The sequence below is a fragment of the Leucopleurus acutus genome (genome assembly GCF_964270905.1).
Source record: "Leucopleurus acutus genome assembly, chromosome: 18".
NCBI lineage: Eukaryota > Metazoa > Chordata > Mammalia > Artiodactyla > Delphinidae > Leucopleurus > Leucopleurus acutus.
Window position 1 is genome coordinate 46,567,012 of NC_139160.1, and position 21,683 is coordinate 46,588,694.

General features: G+C 36.6%; 1 protein-coding gene across 1 annotated transcript in view; it reads left to right on the plus strand.

Annotated features, from left to right (window-relative positions):
* Window positions 1-21,683, plus strand: part of PIBF1 (progesterone immunomodulatory binding factor 1) — a 219,319-nt gene that overhangs the window by 188,360 nt on the left and 9,276 nt on the right. Inside the window, exons 16-17 of the mRNA XM_082859326.1 lie at window positions 2,184-2,268; window positions 18,971-19,144. Of these exons, the coding sequence (XP_082715452.1) occupies window positions 2,184-2,268; window positions 18,971-19,144 (259 nt within the window). The remainder of the gene's footprint in view (window positions 1-2,183; window positions 2,269-18,970; window positions 19,145-21,683) is intronic.

The following is a 21,683-nucleotide window of genomic DNA, read 5'->3' on the forward strand; positions in this document are numbered from 1 at the left end:
ATGAACACATCTGTTCCTTGAATATTCCTATTCGTATTTACTGAACATTTATTTTCACTTTGAAAAATATTTTGGGGACTTCCCTGGTGGCTCAGTGGTTAAGAATCCACCCACCAGTGCAGGGGACACAGGTTCGAGCCCTGGTCCGGGAAGATCCCAGATGGCACAGAGCAGCTAAGCCCGCACACCGCAACTACTGAGCCCACGTGCTGCAACTACTGAGCCCACGCGCCGCAACTACTGAAGCCTGCACATTCTAGAGCCTGTGCTCTGCAACAAGAGAAGCCACTGCAGTGAGAAGCCTGTGCACTGCAATGAAGAGTAGCCCCTGCCCGCCGCAACTAGAGAAAGCCCACATGCAGCAACGAAGACCAAACACAGCCAAAAAATAATAGAAAAATAAAAGAAAGAAAAAGAGAAAGAAAAATATTTTGTCTTCAGTGTGACCCTAGCTAAAGAGAGAATTTTAAAGTTACAGAAACACCTGATCTTTACCATGCTTTGGGGGACTCAAGCAGAACACAGCACTCAGTTTCCTTTTTATCATCTAGTTCTTTTCAACTCCTCGGCTCAGTAGGATCTCTGACGCCTAACTCCAAAAGTCAGTTTGTTTTTATGCTGAGCTGCTTACCTTTATTGACATTTAATTACTGTTTTCCTCTGATGACTGTTTCTCATCTAAATTAGTAAAACGATATAGCATTTTGTAGAGTTTTATGTAATCATTCATTAGATAATTCACATGTCCCTTTGACATACATGAGTATTATTTTCCACTTTTACGGATGTGAAAACAGGTTCAGTGGGGTGGTATGTGTCGTGCTTTACACCACACACAGTTGAGTCAGTGGCACAGTTGGAAACAGAAGTCAGAGTTGCATCTAGTCTTTCTTCTCAGAGGACAAACTCTGATGCTTCCTTGGGGAAGTTCTCAATTAGTAGGAAGGAGGAAAATGTACATTTTTTTTTACTCTTAAGTCCTTGGAATTACCAGTGCTTTCAGAATACTACTACTATTCACTGAGTTTAAAAAAACTCCTCCCTAATATTTTGAAAATTGGTGGCATTCTATTTTCTTAAAATATAACTTAAAACATCTTACCTGTTCAGCAAAACAATTCTCATTAATTTTACCTTTACAGATTTTGTTTTGACATTCAAGGAATTACGTTGCTTCAGTTCAGTGTTGCTTTTCTTAATCCTTGTAGTGCTGTCTGGGTAGACTCATCCCAGTGACTTTCAAAGAATATTTTATTTAATGGTTCTAAATATTTTTATATGTTGAATAATCAAACTCCGGACAGTATAAGACAGGCCTCAAATATTTATGTTTTAAAATATTAACATGTCCTTACAATTAGGCTTCTCACCCTTTCCTATCAGAAGATAGGTCATTTCAAAGAGAAATTCACAATGCGGACTTAGAAGTTGAAGATTGAACTAAGAATTTGGAGACAAAAATTGTTTCCCCGAGGGCTTCCCTGGTGGCGCAGTGGTTGAGAGTCCGCCTGCCGATGCAGGGGACACGGGTTTGTGCCTCGGTCCGGGAAGATCCCACATGCCATGGAGCAGCTGGGCCCGTGAGCCATGGCCACTGAGCCTGTGCTCCGCAACGGGAGAGGCCACAGCAGTGAGAGGCCCGTGTACCGCAAAAAAAAAAAAATTGTTTCCCCGAGTTTACTGTAGATCAAATATCTGGTTCATTTATCTCACTCAGTTATATACCTGGTAATTTAGTATGTGATAAATTATAAGATACTACTTTCAGTTTTAAGGATAAATGTTGTAATTTGACTTTCAGTGTCTCAAATTTTAATATGGTGCCCATACGTACTTTCTTTTTACCTTTTATATAAGTCCCACTTCATCTTTTTACATTTCAGGCGTAACCAGTCATCTTTAAAACACCAATTTTATGCCCCTACTAGGCAGGAAAGTATTCTCAGAAAGCATCTCAGTTGCATTGTCAAATAGTTGTGAAAAGAAAAAGTATTCTTATAAAATAGCCAGGCCAATGATTGAATCAAACATTGTAGTCACTGATCTGATATCTTTATGAACTATAAATTTAATTTTTCTTTAATTCAAACCATCAGATTTAGTCTTTTGCTATTTATTATTTGTTAATTAAATTTATATTAGTATGACAACTTTTAAAAACTTGGTGGGTTTTTTTTTTCCAGCAATTTAAATAAAGAAAAGTCAGCTTTACAGCACATGAAGAATCAAATGGCATTAGATTTGGAACAACTTCTGAATCATCGTGAGGTACTTTTTCCATTTTGTCATAATTTTTACCACCTTAGGCTTTTTCAAAATCGTATTGGGTTAAGATTATTGGATCCCAGTAGTCTGTGTTCATTATGAGTTAATTCTTATTCCTGGAATGCTCCTTCTTGATGGCCCCTATTGCCTTGTTCATAGCTCTGTCATTGAATTTCCATGTTATTTAATAATTATCTGTCTTATCCCTTTCTCCCTCTAGACAGTAAATTTCTTTTTTTTTTTTTAATATTTACTGGGCTGCGTCGGGTCTTAGTTGTGGCATGCAGTATCTTTAGTTGTGGTATGCGGGATATTTTAGTTGTGGCATGTGGGCTCTTAGTTGCAGGATGTGGGATCTAGTTCCGTGACCAGTGGTCAGACCCAGGCTCCTTGCATTGAGAGTGCTGAGTCTTTGCCCCTGGACCACCAGGGAAGTCCCTAGACAGTACATTTCTTTAGTGTACCTCTGTCTTATTCATCATTGTATGGCCAGTGCCTGGTGTACAATATTTGTATTGAACTTCAAAATTCATAAGTTTTCTTTTAATTTGTTCCTCACAAAAAATATTTTAAAGGTAACAGAATCCCTATTTTATGAAAGAAGAAAATCAGGTTTTGGTGGCTTCCCCAGAGCCAGGTGGTAACTAAGAGATAACCCCAGTTTTTTTTCCTCATTTTTTTTAAGTCAGATTTATTGAGATATGATATACAATAAAATTTACCCTTTCCAGCATACGTTTCTATGATTTTTGACTAATGCGTACAGTTGTGTAACCATCACCATAATCAATATATAAAATTGTTCCATCACCCCAGAAAATTCCCTCTTGACCCCTTTGTAGTGACCCTTTTCCCTAACTCCAGTTGATCTGTTTTCTATCCCTATAGTTTTGCCTTTTTTTTTTTTTTTTTTTTTTGCGGTATGCAGGCCTCTCACTGTTGTGGCCTCTCCCACCGTGGAGCACAGGCTCCAGACGCTCAGGCCCAGCGGCCATGGCCCACGGGCCCAGCCGCTCCGCGGCATGTGGGATCTTCCCGGACCGGTGCACGAACCCGTGTCCCCTGCATCGGCAGGTGGACTCTCAACCACTGCGCCACCAGGGAAGCCCTATTAGTCTTTTTAGTCTCGGTTTTTTCACTTACCATAAAACAGATCAATCTATGTTGTTGTAAATATTAGTAATTTGTCCTAATTTTTATTGCTGAGTAGTATTCCATTGTATGGATATACCACAGTTTGTTAATCCATTCACCAGCTGATGGACATTTGAGCTGTTTTCATTTGGGAGTGCCTATAAATAAAGCTGCTGTACACAATTGTGTACGTATTTTTGTGTAAATATAAGTTTCCATTTCTCTTGGTAAATACAAGGAGCAGGACTGCTGGGTCATATGGAAAGTGTTTCATGTTGTAAGAAACTGCCAGACTATTTTCCAAAGTGACTGTATCTTTTGCATTCCCACCAGCAGTGAATGAGAGTTCCAGTTGCTCTGCATCCTTGCCAGCAGTTGGTACCGTTAAGCCTAGTTTTTTAATCCATGAATTTTTTCCACTGTACTATCACTGCCTTGTCTTAGCCATGTTTTTACCGTTTTACTGTCCTAACAGAGAAAAAATGCTCAAAACAGATCATTGGTTTATGAGTATCCTGAAGACATTGTTTCCTAGTCTGGGAAAGATATATCAGGTATTTGGGAAGAAATTATTGGAAGGAAATTATTGAGAGAGATGAACTAGCGAATATTCCTGGAAGCAGCTCAAAGATGCATATCATCTAGAAATGGTGTCAGGGGAATTGGGTGAAGTGCCCAGAATAGCCAATAGATAACAGTTGAATAAGAATAACTTGGATAAATAAAATTTTTTGCAAGTTAAAATCAGGGCTGAGACTAAAGTGAGGGCAGCCAGGCACTGAAGGCACAGAATAGAGGAGGTGCCCCCTCTCAGAGGCATGCACAGTGCAGCGCTGGCACCTGAGACCTTGCCTCACCCTAGTCAGGACCCTGTGAAAATGATCTAGTATGAATCATTGCTTCAATCAGCTAAATTTTCTCAGTTTAAATTAGTGACTCATAAAGAGACCAAATGAACATTTAAAGTGTTTCATTTTCTTTTTGCACTGGGCAGCTCTTGCTCTAACTTTTTAAGTGGTGTCACTTAGTTCTGGTAAGACTGTTTATGGTAATATGAAATGAGATCCCCACCTCATTTACATAGTTATCCAATATGTGTTACATGAAAAAAGAAAATGAGTGGGATAGTTCTAGGTTGACACTGCTAGGATAGTTGAGGCATGGCCACAGAAGATTTATTTTCTATTCGTGTTAGCTCAAAACTGTTAGCTTAAAACTTCTCTCACGTTGGGAGTTCAATTGTGGTCTTAAGGGTTTCCAGGAATGATAAAATCCATAGTGGCCTCTTATTCTGTAAACTTCTAGCATTTATACATTCAAAAATGGTTGTGTGGGGCTTCCCTGGTGGCGCAGTGGTTGAGAGTCCGCCTGCCGATGTCGGGAGCACCGGTTCGTGCCCCCGTACGGGAGGATCCCGCATGCCGCGGGGCGGCTGGGCCCGTGAGCCATGGCCGCTGAGCCTGCGCGTCCGGAGCCTGTGCTCTGCAACGGGTGAGGCCACGACGGTGAGAGGCCCGCCTACCGCAAAAAAAAAAAAAATGGTGGTGTGTATTTGGAAAGTGTATTAGGTGATTTTTATTCTCTTCTTTAGAGAAAATGTATTAACCTAATAATAAAAAAAAGTGAAGAGAGGGTGAGTATGGAGAAAAATAGCCTTTTTTAGTTTGCCTTTTCAGACTACAAAGCTCAGCTGAGATGAGTAAATGTATTAGGTTAAAGGATCTGCACAAAAAATACTAACTGAAAGATGTGATCATAAATTGAATTGCGATCTCATATCTGTCCACGTCCGTCTATTCTGAATTCTCCAGGTTCTGTCCCTGTATTCAGTGAAACCTTCGGAAAGCAGAGAGCAGGGGAAAGGGGCAAAATATCTCTCCTAACAAAATTCCTCCCATTAAGGCACAATTGAATGTCATGACCTCTGCCTTTATAGAAGATCGGAATAAAATCTGGTGTCATTTCTCTTTGTTTCATGAAACTATTTAAGGCAATCTACTAAGTACTTCCATTTATATTACATAATTTAGTCTTTGCTACAGTACCCTGAGATAAATATCATTGTCCCTACTTTTACAGACGAAACTGATGCTGATAAGAGTTAAGCAACTCAACCGTACTTACTGTCGAAACTTTTTTCTTTTTTTTTCTGAAACAAAAGCTTATGATCTTTCTCCTTAGTCCCATTTAGACAAAAATCTCAGGATGAATTACTGCTTGTGTGAGTTCCAGGAAAATTTGTGCCTCTGTAGATGAAGTTATATCCTTCTGTCTTTTTTACAGAAAATGAAAACTATGTAATTTAATGTGCTTCCTTTTCGTCTTAGTTGCCAGAAAAGTCAGAGCTGAATATCTTATCCAGGTGTTGTAATCTTTTTTTCTTTTCTTTCACTTTTGATGCTTCAGAATAACTTTTTCTTTGTCTTTCAAGTGGAATGTAATCTTTTTTACCCTTAAATGTCTTCATTTATGCTAAGAGCTTTTAGGTATAAAAATATAAAATATAAATCTTAAATAATTAGGTTTTACAAAAGGTAAAGGAAAAGATTGATAGGATCTCACTCTTAGTTAACATTGTCAGGGCTTCAAATTAAACATTCAGTTTTGAGTATACGAAATGTGATTCCTTAGAATGGCTTCTCTCTCGTTGAGCATACCTCTCGAGTCTTCTTTAATGGCCTTCATTTTTCATTCATATTTATCCACTCATATTTGCCTTAATGAAACAAGATTTGCTGAACACCTTTGGAAATTTTAATTCTGCTTTTATTTGTATATATTTCATCATGTGTCCTTAGAATCTAAGCTTTCAAAAGTAGGAGAAGTATCTTTAATCAGCCATGTATCTAATAGAATACTGAGCATAATTTTAAGAAACTGATATAAAAGCCTTTTTCTGATTTCTTTTGCAGCTGTATTAGGGGGAGTGGTAAGAGCCCCACTTAGGAAGCTATTTCAGTATTTCATTGAGCAATAGGTGGTATCGTGAACTAAACTGGTGATGATGGTGTCCAACAAGCAGGGACCAATTTGAAAACTATTTAGAAAGCAGAGTCACTGGGCTTGGTGACTGACTGAATTTAGAGAATGATGAAGAGAGGAGGAATGAGAATTGATCCCCAGGGTTTTGGCTTGTATCCTGGGTTTATGGTGGTGCTACAAAGAACATAGGAGGAATAGGTTTGGGAAAGAAGAACTCAAGAAAATATCTAAGTGGATATATTAAGTAGAGAGTTAAAAATGTAGGTTCTGGAGCCCAAGAAAGAGAAGTTATCTGGAGGTAGAGATTTGAGAGTCAACAGCATAAAGATGGTGCTTTACATGGAAGTAGATTAAATGAACTAGTAAGGGTATATAGCGTGAGAACAGAAAAAGGCCTAGGACAGATTCTTGATGAGCACTAATATTTAAGGGCTGGGCAGAGCAAAAAATGCTTACTCAAAGAAGAGTGAGGAGTGACCAGAGAAATGGCAGGTGCCTCAGGAAAAGAGTAGACCCACGCGAAGCCAGAAGCATTCAGAAGGGAAGAAGTTGTCAGCAGTGGCTTAGGCTGCCAAGGGGCCAAGTCGAACAAAGATGAAAAAGAAAATGGTATTTGGATTTAACAAGATGTTTAAAAAAAGCAGTTTCAGTGACACTAAAGGCAGATTGCAGTGAACTGATAAATAAGTAGAAGTTGAAAAATAGTAAAAGGAAAACTAGGCAACCCTTTGAATAAGATAATATAAGGTGATCAGGGAGGGAGCATGAGATCAAGGGCCTTTACCTCCCAGAGTTGGAGAGTGTCTGGCTTAAATGGGGATAGGAAGGAACCAAACAGAGAGAGACATTGAAAGTACAGAAGAGAGAGGATGATCAATTGAGCAAAAGTGTTGGGAAAGGAGCAGATCCAAGGGCGAAGTGATGGGATTTAACTTTAGACAGGTGGGGCACATTTTGCAGGGGAGAAATCAAAATTACGTTAAAAGTAATAAGTTAGTAGGTTTGGTGGTAAGAATTTAGGGAGTTCCCATCTAATGGTTGTTTTCTCATGGGCAAGACACATGATAAGATCAGAGTTTTGAGGAAAATAGAAGTTTGAAATAGCTATGTAATAAATGAGTGATGTACATTACAGAAACAAATAATTGCCAAGATGAAATGTCATATATTTGTAGTAGTGCCATTCTGTGTCATTTTTCTCTAGCAGCTTACACTCAGCATGCTAGGTGTAACCATGGAGAAGGTGGACAGCTGGATTAACCCAGAATTACATATCTACTTGTTCAGCTCTCTTCTTAAATTCTAAGGCTGGAATTACTCTTATATTCCTTACATCACCTATATTTTGAAATACTGTGGGAAATGCCAGCAGTCAGACAGGCAAGATGGCTCTGCTACTTAATAGCTATGGATTCTTTTTTTTTTTTTTTTTTTGGAAGACAATTTTTTAGAGCAGTTTAAAGTTCACAGCAAGATTGAGAGGAGGGTACAGAGATTTCCCATATACCCCCTGCCACTGCCCCCGATGCACAGCCTCCCCAGAGTGTGGACATTTGGTACAAATGATGAACCTACACCAACATGTCATAATCACTTAAAGCCCACAGTTTAATAGCTATGGATTCTTGAGACAATAATTTAACCCCTCTAAACTCAATTTTCTCATGTATAAATAAAGGTAATATCTACTTTACAGGGTTATATGAGAATTAAACAATATAGTACATTCCTGGCATGTGACAGTAACTCAGTGAATGTAGGACCCTTCCCTCTTTTCCTTCCTTTTCAAGAGTCAGTTCAAATGTTATCTATTCTTTGAAGCCCTTCATAACTCAATAAAGAAAAACTTATCTTTTTTTTTTACTTCTTTCCCATAACTTTAAAAATACTTGTATTAATATTCCTATCACTATATATCACAATTACGCATCTGTCTTGCCAATAGAGTGCCTAGTTTTCCTTTGTGTATTAGCCTTTAACACAGTATTTGGTAAGTATTCAATTGAATGTTTGTTAAACTAACTATGATCTTTTCCAACCTTCAATAATAATTGCACTAGAAGCTGTCAAATTAGAAACCAGCCTTTAATATATTCACATTCTCTGTCCTCAAAAGTAAATATTTGTGGAATATAAGAAATCTGTTTCTCAAACCTGAGATTCTTCTACCCTTTCACTCACTACTTCTGCCAATAATCTCTCTCAAGGTCCACAAGCATTTCAGTTAGTATTTAACCAGCATTTAACCAACCACTTCTTACTAAGTGCCTAGCGTGTGCAAGGCCTCACACTTACCTGATTGGACTAACTCCCATGGTTCCAGATAACTTGCCTTTTATTGCAGTGAATGTCACTTAACAAAAAGAAAACAAACCCTGCAGTTAGCCAGGTTTCTGAAAAGTGAAGTCACAGTATAATTACCATTCTTTTATGGTATGTTTATGTTCCAGGACTCTAACTCCTGTGTTCTTTGTGATTTCTCGGAAAGTTTCAGGGACATTTCAGCATCACAAGTGCCCCTTAGGCAATCCACTTCATAAAGGGTTCAAACAAATTACATATTTCTATATGTGTGTCATTCTTTTTGGTTCATACTTAACTGTTTTGAAATTTTCTTAAGAATACCTTTTTACACGATTTTCGTATACACATATGTACTTAAATTTTACAGTCAGAACAGTCAGTATGACTAAAAAAAACAAAAAGTGTGTGGGTAAGTTAATTTTTCTTTAAATGAAGATGTAATTATTTCTCAGATTCATACATTTCTCATCGTAGTGGTGCTCTTCAAGTTCAAGTTTGTTTTTGATTTCCTAGATGTAAATGTATATTTTAAAGACAGTTATTATAGTGGAAACCTAAAACACGTACAGTATGTCATATTTTCCCTATAAAGTTTTAGAATGTTTATTTTTTCCATATAAAGGTATGTGAATTTAGGTCTGAGGAAATTCAGGGAGTAAACTATTGCAAAAAATACTCATTTGTGAATGTTGAATTTAAATATACTTTAAGTATGACAAAACTAAACCTACTGTATAAAAGTAATAATAATATCTTGAGTTTTTATAACTTCTTCCTACCAAAATGTTTTAAATTTTTCAGCCCAATTATGTTATACTAAAGTGTCCCAAGAGCTCTGTGATGGTCTTATACCCATTTGACAGACGCAGCAACTGAATGTTCCCTCTCCTCAATTTTGAATTGCATAAAAGATACAAATTTTTTTAGATTGTACTCTGTGGACCTCTATGTTTATGTGGACTTATACAAAACTTAGTAGAACTAGGTCAGATTATTTTGATTTTATAAGTATTTTGGCTTCATTTTTCATCTTTTCATCATCAGCTTTAAAATTACAAATATCTCTGTTGTGTCCTGCAAGTAAAATTCTGTCTTGTGTGAAACATTCTATCTCATCATAAAAATACTTTATCTGTGTATATATGCTCTTTTAACTTTTTTCACATCACACTTTCACATCTATTATGTATCATATGGACCTGTCATTTTCTAGTTTTTGTTTTTGCTTTTTTTTTTAAAGAATGAAATGTGTATTTTTCCCACTACATTTTAGAAGTTTGGTATGTTTTTTTTTAAATAGTAAGTACACTTCTCTGACCCTTTTTTATCAGTAAGGAACAAGTAAATGACCTCTTGCTATCATTTCTAACCCTGTGTTTTTATGACTTCTAGAATAGCAGCAGTTTATAACAAACCAAACAATTCTAGGGTATAAGGAAACACGCAAAACAAACTGCAAAGCTATTAAAGTAAGTCTCTGGAAATATGTTGGCCAGGAGAGATTATTAACAATGAAATGAAATGATTATGGTCTTATTTGGCAGTATTTTAATTTAAACTTAACAAATCTATATCCCATATGAAGGAGCTGACACTGAGGGAAGGCAGGGAATACAACACGGAGAAGGTACAGGCACTGGAGTGAGTCACGCTCTGGACACCAGGGCTCAAAATGGAGGATAGAGTCTGGAGTCTGAAATTGATGATGGAAATCAACAAGAACATGCGTCAAAAACTATCCGATTATACTGAAGTAGTAAAGGCCAGACAGCAACTAGATGAATACTGGTATAGAAGGGAAAGCCGGGCACCAAGAGGACGTGAATACCAGAAGGCAAAGCAGTTAGAAGTCCAAGGTACTATTCAGTAATCAGATGAGTGAAAGGGTCTGCGCAAACCAATCAGAACAGAATCAAGGTGCCCACACTTGTGTTTTAAGTCAACAGTCGCAGCAGATTTCAGTTCAGAGGGGCCTACTTCAGTGTGTTACTGCTAGCTTCCTCTACCTTCCGCTGTTGAAGATGACCTTAAGATTATATCCAAATTTAGGAAAGAATGTTGTAGGTGATTAGTTACATCCCCTAGGCTATGACAGCACAGTTGTGTCTCATTCACCAAACACTTGAGCTCTCACTAAGCTTTCAGTGGTAGATAGGGTATGACTCCAAAAATGTTTGTCATCTGAAATGCATTAGAATAAGGAGTAGATAAGCCTAACTTCCCTCTGCTCTGGTCAAGACTCCTTTCTTTATTCTGTCCTAGGCCCAAAACTTTGAATACTAGGAGATAATCAGAGGAAAATAATCAAGATGATAAAAGAATTCTTTTCAGTCATAAGAGAGATTAATGGATTGGGGGTGTTTAGAGAAGAAAAGACTTAGAGAGATACAAGAAATTCAAAGTAGGCAGAAATAGACTTGCGATACATCTCTGCAAAGGCTGAAATTAAAACCTAAGGGTAGATATTATAAGGAGACATGTTTTGTTTGCTTTGTTCAGGTGTTATTGTTGTTGTTCTGCTTTGTTTTGTATAGAGGTTAAATAACTTGAAGGTCCCTTCCAAACCTGAAATTGCGGCTATCAAAGGCCTTGACAGAAGGCATCCGCATTACTGTGTACATAACGTCTAAATAATGACAGCTTTGAACCCATTTGAATCCTGATTTCATTTCTTAATAGCTAATGAATCTGGCTTTTTTTTTTAAATTTTTGGCCGCATTGCATCTTCATTGCTGCACGCGGGCTTTCTCTAGTTGCGGCGAGCCAGGGCTGCTCTTCATTGCGGTGCATGGGCTTCTCATTGCAGTGGCTTCTCTTGTTGCAGAGCACAGGCTCTAGGTATGCAGGCTTCAGTAGTTGTGGCACGTGGGCTCAGTAGTTGTGGCACATGGACTTAGTTGCTCCACGACATGTGGGATCTTCCTGGACCAGGGCTCAAACCCATGTCCCCTGCATTGGCAGGCGGATTCTTAACCACTGCGCCTCCAGGGAAGTCCTTGGCTATATTTCTTAAAATCTCCTAAACCTCAGTTTCCTTATCTTGAAAACTGAAGTCATATCTACCTCTTGGTATTTGGGAGAGGATTAAATTTTTATGTAAAATACTTAGTGCAAAGCCTGGCACATAGTAAATACTACATGAATGTTAATTTGCCATACAAAGTCTGTTTTGTGTATTGTTTAGAATATAGTGCCATTGACATTCAAGGTGTATTTTTACTTCTTCAAAAATCATACATTGAACTATGTTAAAAATTTGTTTTGATAATATTAATAATTTAAAATTCTCATTGAGCACTTAGAGTATTGATAGATGACTTTGAAATAAATTTACATTTTCTTTTAAACTATAGTGTTAGATATGATAATGATATTGTGGGGTTGGGTTTTTTTAATCTTTATCTGTTAAAAATCTCTACTGAAGTATTTACAAGTGAAATGATCTGAGGTCTGAAATCTGCTCTAAAATATTTCAAAATAACTAGAAAGGAAGTAGATAAAACAGTGTTGACAGAACATTATGGCAGTTCCTCAGATGATTAAGCATAGAGTTACCATATGGCCTAGCAATTCCACAACTAGGTTTATACTCAAGAGAAATGAAAACATGTCTACACAAAAACTTGTACATGAATGTTAGATGTTAGCAGCATTATTCACAACAACCCAAATGTTCACCAGCTGATGAATGGGTAAACAAAATGTGGTATAGCCATACAATGGAATATTACTTAGTCATAAAAAGAAATGAAGTACTGATAGATTTACAACATCGATGAACCTTGAAAACACTATGCTAGGTAAAAGAAGCTGGTCACAAAAGACCACATATTATATGATTCCACTTATTTGAAATGTCTAGAACAGAGAAATCAACAGAAACAGAAAGTCGATTAGTGGTTGCTTAAGGTTGGGAAGTTGAGGACCAGATGGGATAGAGGAGAGGAGTGATTCCTAGAGGACTTGGTGTTTCTTTCTGAGGTGATAAAAAAAAGTTTTAAAATTGTATACTTTAAATGGATAACAATATGGTATGTGAATTGTATCTCAATAAAGCTGTTTGAAAAAAATGATACTGACAAAATGTTGATAATGATTAAAGTTGGGCAATAGACACTGGGGACTCACTATGCCATGCTCTCTTCTCTTTGGATCTTTGAAAATTTCCATAATAAAATGTTGTTTAAATACTCTTTTAGATGAAGTTTAAACCTCCAAAATATGAATATACTTGGTTTAAAACAAGGTTGGTTTCTACCTTGCATTAGCTCAGGTAGGAAAGATGCACAGAATTCTGACTTGACTGCCAGATACATTGTTACTCCTCTAGAAAAGCACTTACATTTAACCTCCAGTGGAGCACATAGTTTGCATTATACTTGTCAGAGCTATTTTCATCAAGAAATGCCATCTATGTGTCCCCTTGCCAACATCTTTGCAGAGTTTACAACTTTCAGCAATTTATTGGCATCAACTATGCAATACTCTTAAGCAGCTGCTCTGCAGTTGAGCTGTTTTAATATGCCACCCTCTATGCAAATAGTTTATATTAAATGGCCAAGATACGTGCTTTCGGATTCAAGAGAGCAATTTATCTCTTTTATAGAGATTGTATAGTAACAGTCATCATCTTCATCATCATCATCATCTGGAATTTTCATAAGAATGTCCTTAACTCTTCCATTTTGAAGAGTACTGTACTGCAATGTGCTTTTTATTGTTTTGTTTTAAGTTTCAATTGTGTAATCAGATGCGGTTCTACATTTGTTCGTTTTAATGAAAGTTTCCTTCATTCTTGAAGTTACTGTAATTGTCTTATGTATTTGATATACTGAATTATAAGATATATACTATTAGGTTTTTGAAAATCACTATAAAAGCATATCAGAATTAATGAATATTATTATAAATCAAACTGTTACAGAAGAGTGTTTAAAGGTCTCATACAAGTGGTAAAAGGAAAGAATTTGAGGCATGGCACTTTTGCTGTATTTGAATTTTATAATGAACAAGTAATGCTTCTATAATTTTAAAAAGCAGGAATTTAAAAAGATATTTTGACAAATGGCTTTCTAAATTAATGGAACATTTGCCAGGAATAGACTAAGACTGCCAAAACGAAGGGGCCACATATAAGGACACTCCACATTTTGTCATTTTGGACAAGAGAGCCTACTTTCCACCTGAGGACCCTAGAGTGGAGCCTGCTTGACAGATTTTCTTATCCACATATCCAGAGATTGTACTCAACTGTCTCATTCAGATGCATGGCCCATAGCAGCAGAAAGAAAACATTTAATCTGTTCCTTCATTCATAAATTGGAACACACAACCAAAGACCGTCAGAAACTGGAAGAAAATTAATAGCACAAAAGGGAAAAATCACAATAAACAGAGAAACTGACTCCCTTCTCCAGAGAAAACAAAAATTTCTGTAACAGAAAAGAACTCACAAAGTATTGTAATTAATTTCTTCAGAAAGATTTGAGGAAGTAGTATTTACAGAAAATAAGCATTATACAGAAAAAGTTTCTGGTGTTTTCAAAAATTGCTAAAATCAAAATCATGAAGTTATTATAAGTAAGTAAAAATGCCAGTAGAAGGATGTCAGGAAAAGCCACTGAACTCTCCTAAAGCTTAGAAAAAGGTAAGAAGACAGAAATTAACAGGGAAAAGCTAAACAATATCAACAATTCCAGAGAGAAATAAAATACCTGCAAAGAAATAAAGATCAGCTTGGCCTCATAGTTCCTAGAAATTTGACTTTAGAAGATAGAGATGTAACACCGTCAAAGTTCTGAAGGGAAGCACAGTACTTTACCACAGTACCCTCTCTCATGAAATTACTAGATTGTTTGCCATCAAACGACAGAAAGAGAGCAATGCAAGAAATAATGGAACATGCCAAGATGTGCAATAAAAAGAAATTTCAGAATAACAACTGTGCAGCTGTCTTAAAAGAAGTCAGTACAAAATTGATCCCAGCAAACAGTATGATTAAGCTAGATAATCTTAGGTAATATGGAAAAAGACAAATACTAGTTCCATCAATGAGGAAAAAAAAGGCAAGAACTCTTAAGAAGCGGGGGAAAAGTCTCTATGAGAAAGTCAGGGCCCAAGTAGGAATCTAAGTAAATGGCATGATTTTGAGTGATAGATGCAATGTAAGAAAAAGAATCCAGTTGAACTTGATACCTGAAACATTTTCCTTTGAACATCACAGGTTCCTTTTCTGTGGACCTAATCACACTCTCTGCTCTGCAGTGAACAGTATTTATAAATCATTAAACAGTAGTACAAATAACCCTGCTGACCAATCACAGAAGGACAGTTAGAGAACAGAGAAAAGCAGAACCAAAAGCTAGAGAAATGACATGTGAAAGTCAAGTCCAAACAATAAGAGCAGACTCTTAATAGGAGGCGGAGCCAGCAATCAGGAGGCAGACAAGAGAACGTGGCAAGGACCAAGCCAGATTTCAAGATGACTTAATCCTAACAAAGGATCCCATTTTGTAGTGACAAGTTTTTCTGGTTCTTGTATGTTATGTTGGTTTATTTTTGTTTGCTTTGTCAATATGCAAATTGGGATTTTGTGAATCACAAACATTTCATTGTAATAGTAACATCAACTAGGGAAGGACAATTTATGCCAAAAATGTAGGTAAAAGAAATATTAAAATATTTTCATGGTAAGGAAGATTCAGTATCATAAAAGCCAGTTCTAAGTTGTTGTTTTTTTAATTCAACATAAACCCACCCATATCCCTAAGAACATAGCCCAAAAAAACCCTCAATCATTAAACGTTAAAACGGTGTGACATGGGTGCATGAATAGACAATTGGAATAGAATTTAAAAGTCCAGAAATAAATCATACACTTATGGAAATTCAGTATATGATAAAGATAACATCTCAAATCAGAGGAAAAAATTGTCTCTTTAGTACATGATGTTGTTATTACAGAATAGCCAAGGGGGGAAAAATGCTGAATCCACACCTTTCACCATAAGCCAGGATAAACTTCAAACAGATCAAAGATCTAAATGTTTGAAAGAGAAAAGAAAAAGAAACCATAAAGTAACTTGAGGAAAATGGAAGAAGGAAACATGGGAAGACCATAAAATTAAGGATTGCCATGTTCAGCTACATCACAACCAGAAAGTTCTGCACAGGAAAAAAACAAAAGAAAATAAAAAGCATAAACAAAGTCAAAAAGAAGATTAAAAGGGAAGAAAAACTGCCGTTCATATTACAGATAAGAGCTAATGTTTCTAACATGTAAAGAGCGCCTTGAAATGTAAAAGAAAATGACCGGTCACCCAGTAGAAAACTGAGCCAAGGATATCAACAAAAAAGGAAATACCCTTAAACAACTGAAAAGCTGCCCACCCTTACAGCAGGAGAAATGCAAAATAGACATACCCAAACACTTATCAGACTGGCAAAAATCCAAAAAGGTAACACAGACATACATTTTATCAATTAGGAAACTGAAGCTCGTTCAATCAGAGTAGATTGCTTAAGTTTACACAGTTAATAACAGAGTCAGGAATAGATGTGTCTTTGACTTCTAACCTCATACTAAAATATCTCCACTACCTATGCTTGGCTTTCTGTGTGCTCAGTCTGTGGTGGTATCGTGGATACTATTTGATGTTAAAGTGGAATTTTCTTTGTTCAAATTTACAATTGATATAAAAGAGATCATCTATATGACCAAACATAATAAAACTGAACAGAATTGTTCTGCATGTTATTTTGGTGTCCATTGTAGCTGTGTATTATCCTAATAGGAATTTTACAGAATTCTGTTGCTTTTTCAGTGTTCTTTACTTAGATTTCAAAAACCCATGCTAAACTAACATTGTATAATACTATCAGATGAACAAAAGTGGTACTGTGACAGCATGCTAAGTTGGGGTGATCCTAGTCTAAATAAAGCAAACCTGTGAATTTCCCTTCTGTCTCCTGACCAGCATCAGGGGTGATCTGCTTCCTGTAACTGTTCCTATACGAACAGCAGGTGAAGCCAGAGAACAAAACTGTGGCCTCCTCTTGGGCATTCAGGAGCCAAAGCCCTCTGCCTGGTACCCCACCAACTCCTTCCTTTTCTTCCTCCTCAGCCTTGCTCTCCCTCCCTTCCCTTCTGCCAGGAGGTATGATCCCCTTGACCTTATTTATCTGTAATAGAGTGGTAGGTTGTGATAGAGGAAATTTTTGCCTATTATTTTATTTTCTCTTCATGCCAAGGCACAAAAGTTACGGCTAGTAAAAAGAGGTTCTTTCAGATAAAAAGTGTTTTTTTGATAGGCTGAGAGACCGTCATCTCCCCTCTCCCCTCTACTTATCGTGTGGTAAGTAAAGAAGGAGCTGAAATCTACCATAACACAAGACATGTTTAACATTAAATCAGTGGTATATACTTCACTAAAGGGAAGCATGTAAATGAAGTAACGATCTCAAAAGCAATGAGTCCTCAAAAGGGTCAAATAAAAGTGTATCAGATTGGCAGTTTCTGAAGGTAGACACATCCTCATGTGCATTGGCCAAGCCAGCCTCAGTCCTGCAGAAATGAGAAAGTGGATTCTGGCACCATTTCTTCCAGCTCCTCTCTCGGCCCTGAGGTTTATTAAGACTCTGTGGCTTAAACTCAACAGCTCTGTTTTAAAATACCCACTCAAGCTAGATGGTTCTAAATAGAACTAATGACAGCCAGAAAAAAAAAAAGGCCTGTAGGAACTTGCTCTGACACAGAGCTGATGTCTATAAACAGATTAGTAGAAGGGAGCAGAACATCTTTCTGTCGCCCTAACTTTTGTGTCTTGGCATGAAGATGCAATAAAATAATAGGAAAAAATTACCACCAACACAGCCTACCACTGTTGTACAGATAATAAGGTAAAGGAGAGTTCAGTCCGCCCTCTCTCCATATTCTTGTGTTTGATTGAATCAATTTAGTAATTAAGCATAAATATCCACTAGTTAGTGTTTGGTGCTAAAGGTTTGACTATGGGGGAAAATAAAAGACAAAAAAGACTTGGAAGAGGGAATGAGTGGAAATTTTGATCCGGGTTCTTCAAGAAGTTCAGCGTAATGAATTCTTAGTTCAAACAACGACTGATAAAGCTAACTCAGGTTTTCATTTGTAAAAGAAGAGGGAATAATATGTTTTGTTTTGTTTTTACTGAAGTCTAGTTGATTTTCAATGTTTCAGGTGTAGAGCAAAGTGATTCAGTTTTATATATATATATTCTTTTTCAGACTCTTTTCCCTTACAGTTTATTACAAGATACTAAAGACAGTTCCCTGTGGTATACAGTCGGTCCTTGTTGTTAATCTATTTTATATATAGTAGTCTGTATCTGTTAAGCCCAAATTCCCAATTTATCCCTCCCCGCCTCCTTTCCCTTTTGGTAACCTTAAGTTTGTTTTCCATGTCTGTGAGTCTGGGAATAACATGGTTAAAGAAATCCTGAAGCTATGTTAAACTTACTGTTTGAACTGCTGATTAATAGGCAAGAGAAAAATTTTTGGACTCTTTTTCACTTGCATCTTCAAAAGGAAATAGAATAGTTTAAGAGGCAGAAGAGAAGTTAAGTGCCTAAATAATGTGCTTATCAAGCATGTGTAGAGAAACTATGAGGGAAAGTAGCTATGCCAGTGGTTCCCAAATTTGTTAGAATCACCTGGGGATCTTTAAAAAATTTCAGAGCCGAGGCCACACCCCAGCCCAATTATCTCACAGTCTCTGGGGGTGGGACACAGGCATCAGTTGTTTTAGAAGCTCCACAGGTGATTACAATGTGCAGAAAAATTGGGGAACCACTAGGCTACAGAATAATACTTTTTTTAATTGAAGTATAGTTGACAATACCATGTTAGTTTCAAGTGTACAGCAAAGTGAGTCATTTATACATATGTTTTTTCAGATTATTTTCCAAGATGATGAATATATTTCTTTATTCTGTTCAGTAAATCCTTGTGCTTATCTCTTTTATGTATAATAGTATATGTCTGTTAAACCCATGCTCCTAATTTATCCCTACCCCCTTTCCCCTTTGGAATGGTATATTGATCATTTAATGGTATTAATGACTATGAGATTCATGTGCATAATTATTGAATATTAATATGTTGTTTTTTCACAACTTTCCTCATTTATATAATATAGTAATTGCTTCAAATGTTTTTTCTACTTCAAGAATAAAAATAAATATTTTAACATCAACATTATGAGTCTGCTTGTTAAAATCATACTTCCATCTTCTATTTTCATACACAACAGGAATTGGCAGCAATGAAACAGATTATCATTAATATGCATAGTAAGCGTTCTGAGGACAACTTGCTTTTTACTAAAATGGAATCCAAAACTGTGACAGGAAATCAGAAATCAAAGACTTTGAATGTGCCTAGAGAACATGAAGACAATATATTTATACCCAAACCAACACTCTTTGTAAGTACAATAAAAATTAACTTAGAATGTTAGTGTCTCTTATTTTTACTAAATATATTTTACTTAAATTTCTTTCCTCTCATAGTGGTTTCAAACTAACTTTAAAAGGTCTATATTTATCCTTTTTCTGAATGTATATGTTACCTATCTTAACAGTTGATAGTTGGGGTTTATATTTCTAGTTAACATATCAGACTTGCCTAGGAATTAGCATTACTCTAGCACTGTCCTCCTCCAGTCTCCAGGGACGACTTATAAATGAATCAGAAAGACAGCCTTGATTTGACTGGTTTACAGCACGATCTCTCAGTTTTCAGTAGGATGTAGGTGACTGAGGTCATACCTCGTTTGAAAATTTTTCTCTTGTATATAAAAGAAAGTTTACTGTAGAAAAAGAAGAAAAATACAGATAAGCATAAAGAAGTTTGTTTGTTTGTTGTTGTTTTGCCGTGCCTTGTGGCTTGCAGGATCTTAGTCCCAGCACAGGGATTGCACCCTGGGCCCTCGGCAGTGAAAATCCCAACCAGAATTGCCTGTTTTTGTCATTTTAAATTTGCATAAGAATAAAAGGGATGCAAAATATCACCCACCTCCTCTTATTTGTAAAATAATATATTTTGCTTTGAGTTTTCTTATAAAGTATAAAACCAATCGTATTAACATAGACTGAAAAACTGAAATGCATTATTAGGTAAAAATGTATGTGCCCGGAAATTAGTCGAAGAACAAGAAATTAGAAAAATTTGGATTAAAATAGAAAATAATTTAGGAAATATTGAAAATGATGTTTTAACAAGTAATAAGAATCCAAAGGCAACAGAATCGAAATAGGAGTAACCTCATTAAATAGTTCACTTTACTTCAACATGGTTTCCCCTCCATACCTAATTTCTCAGAAGAAACATTTCTACCATCTGAACATAGAGACTCAAAACCAGAAAGATTTTCTGTACGATATTCTGATTCAGTGAGTCCCCAGAATCTTAATTTTTTTTTAACTCCCTAGATGATTATAATAATCAGTCAAGTATGGGAACTTCTGATCTAAGCTATTTCATTATACATTCAGAACATGCTACTCAAGATCAATGGGATGTGAGAGCTTGCTTTGTGATTACATAGTTCAACCTCCTTTTTTAAAAAAAATGACAGAGTTACAGTCTAAATGAAATAAGGGATAATTATCATAAGGATCCTCGTAGCAATACAGGCTGAGCTAACAGGGTGGAGAACACAGGAAATCGAGATTGACCAGCCTGGGTACAAGGCAGCTCTATGGATTTCCACAGCTGAGTGCATAGGTCTTTTCCTCTAGTGGTACTTCAGCTTCCCTATGTTTCTCTCCTGGTGTCTGCTTACTCATGTTTTCCAGTTCCTCATCAACTTGCTCACAGCCCCTTGTCTTGAGATGTATTTCTATGCATCCTTTCCCTAATCTCCTCTCTTATAACCTAGTTCTTCCTGTATTTTCCAAAAGCAAGTTTAATTGGCCCAGCTTCTCCTTGTTGGCAGATACCCCTTGTGGCAAGACTAGTTAAGGTTATTAGCCAGCCTACTGAATGGCTGCCCTTACCTGTGACCAGGGGGTCACAGGGTACCAAAGAAAGTTGCCTAGGGCTATTTATTCAGAAGGGCCATGGCTAGGCAAGTTTCCCTCAGAAAGTCGGATAAGATTGTGACAGACAGTGTGATGTGTCTATTATTATATTATAATCTACAAGAAGAGAGCAGACTGAATACATAGATGCTAATGGAAAACGTAGGATTGGTGGAAAACCGCAAGATACAGCCACATACTTAAAGCCTATCACACTCCCTGATCTGCTTTTCTGACCCTTCTCTGTTTCAAGCAATGAACTATTCCTTCTGACCCTGACCTCCTACATTTCTGACTTTAGCTTGGTAACCTGATTCTGATATTCTGAAATCCTGTAACCAGTACATAAGCAACAGATTTCTCCAGTATCTCGAGATAAGGTTCTGCAATGAAAAGAAAATGAAGATTTGAAATATGAAGTATTAATTGGGTAGTTTTTATTTCCTTCTTTATGCTTACCTGTATTTTCTTTTTTTTCTATAATAAACTATCTTTTGTATACAAGAGAAAATTTTACAAAAAGGTATGATCTCAGCTACATCCTAATGAAAACTCAGATATCGTGCTGTAAACCAGTCAGATCAAGACTGTGTGCTAATACTGCAGAATTAGGAATGGGAACCGACTAGGTCACCTGGGGCAAGTCATTTAAATGCCCTGAACTGGGTCTTATCTATAAAATTAGGAGGGAGATTACATGAAATGAGGGCTGGACTTCTTTTATACTAACATCCATGATTCTCTTAAGGCATCCTAATTTTTACGGTTATTATTTTCAGTATTTTCAATTTTCCATAATAGTGCTTTTCTTACGTTTTTCTCTCATCTTGTCAATAAGGAATTTATGGTGCAAATATTTGAAAGTAAGATCTAATCATTACATAATCTTATGGTTTTATAGCTAAAATGGAAACATTTCTAATTTACTTCCAGATCCTTTGG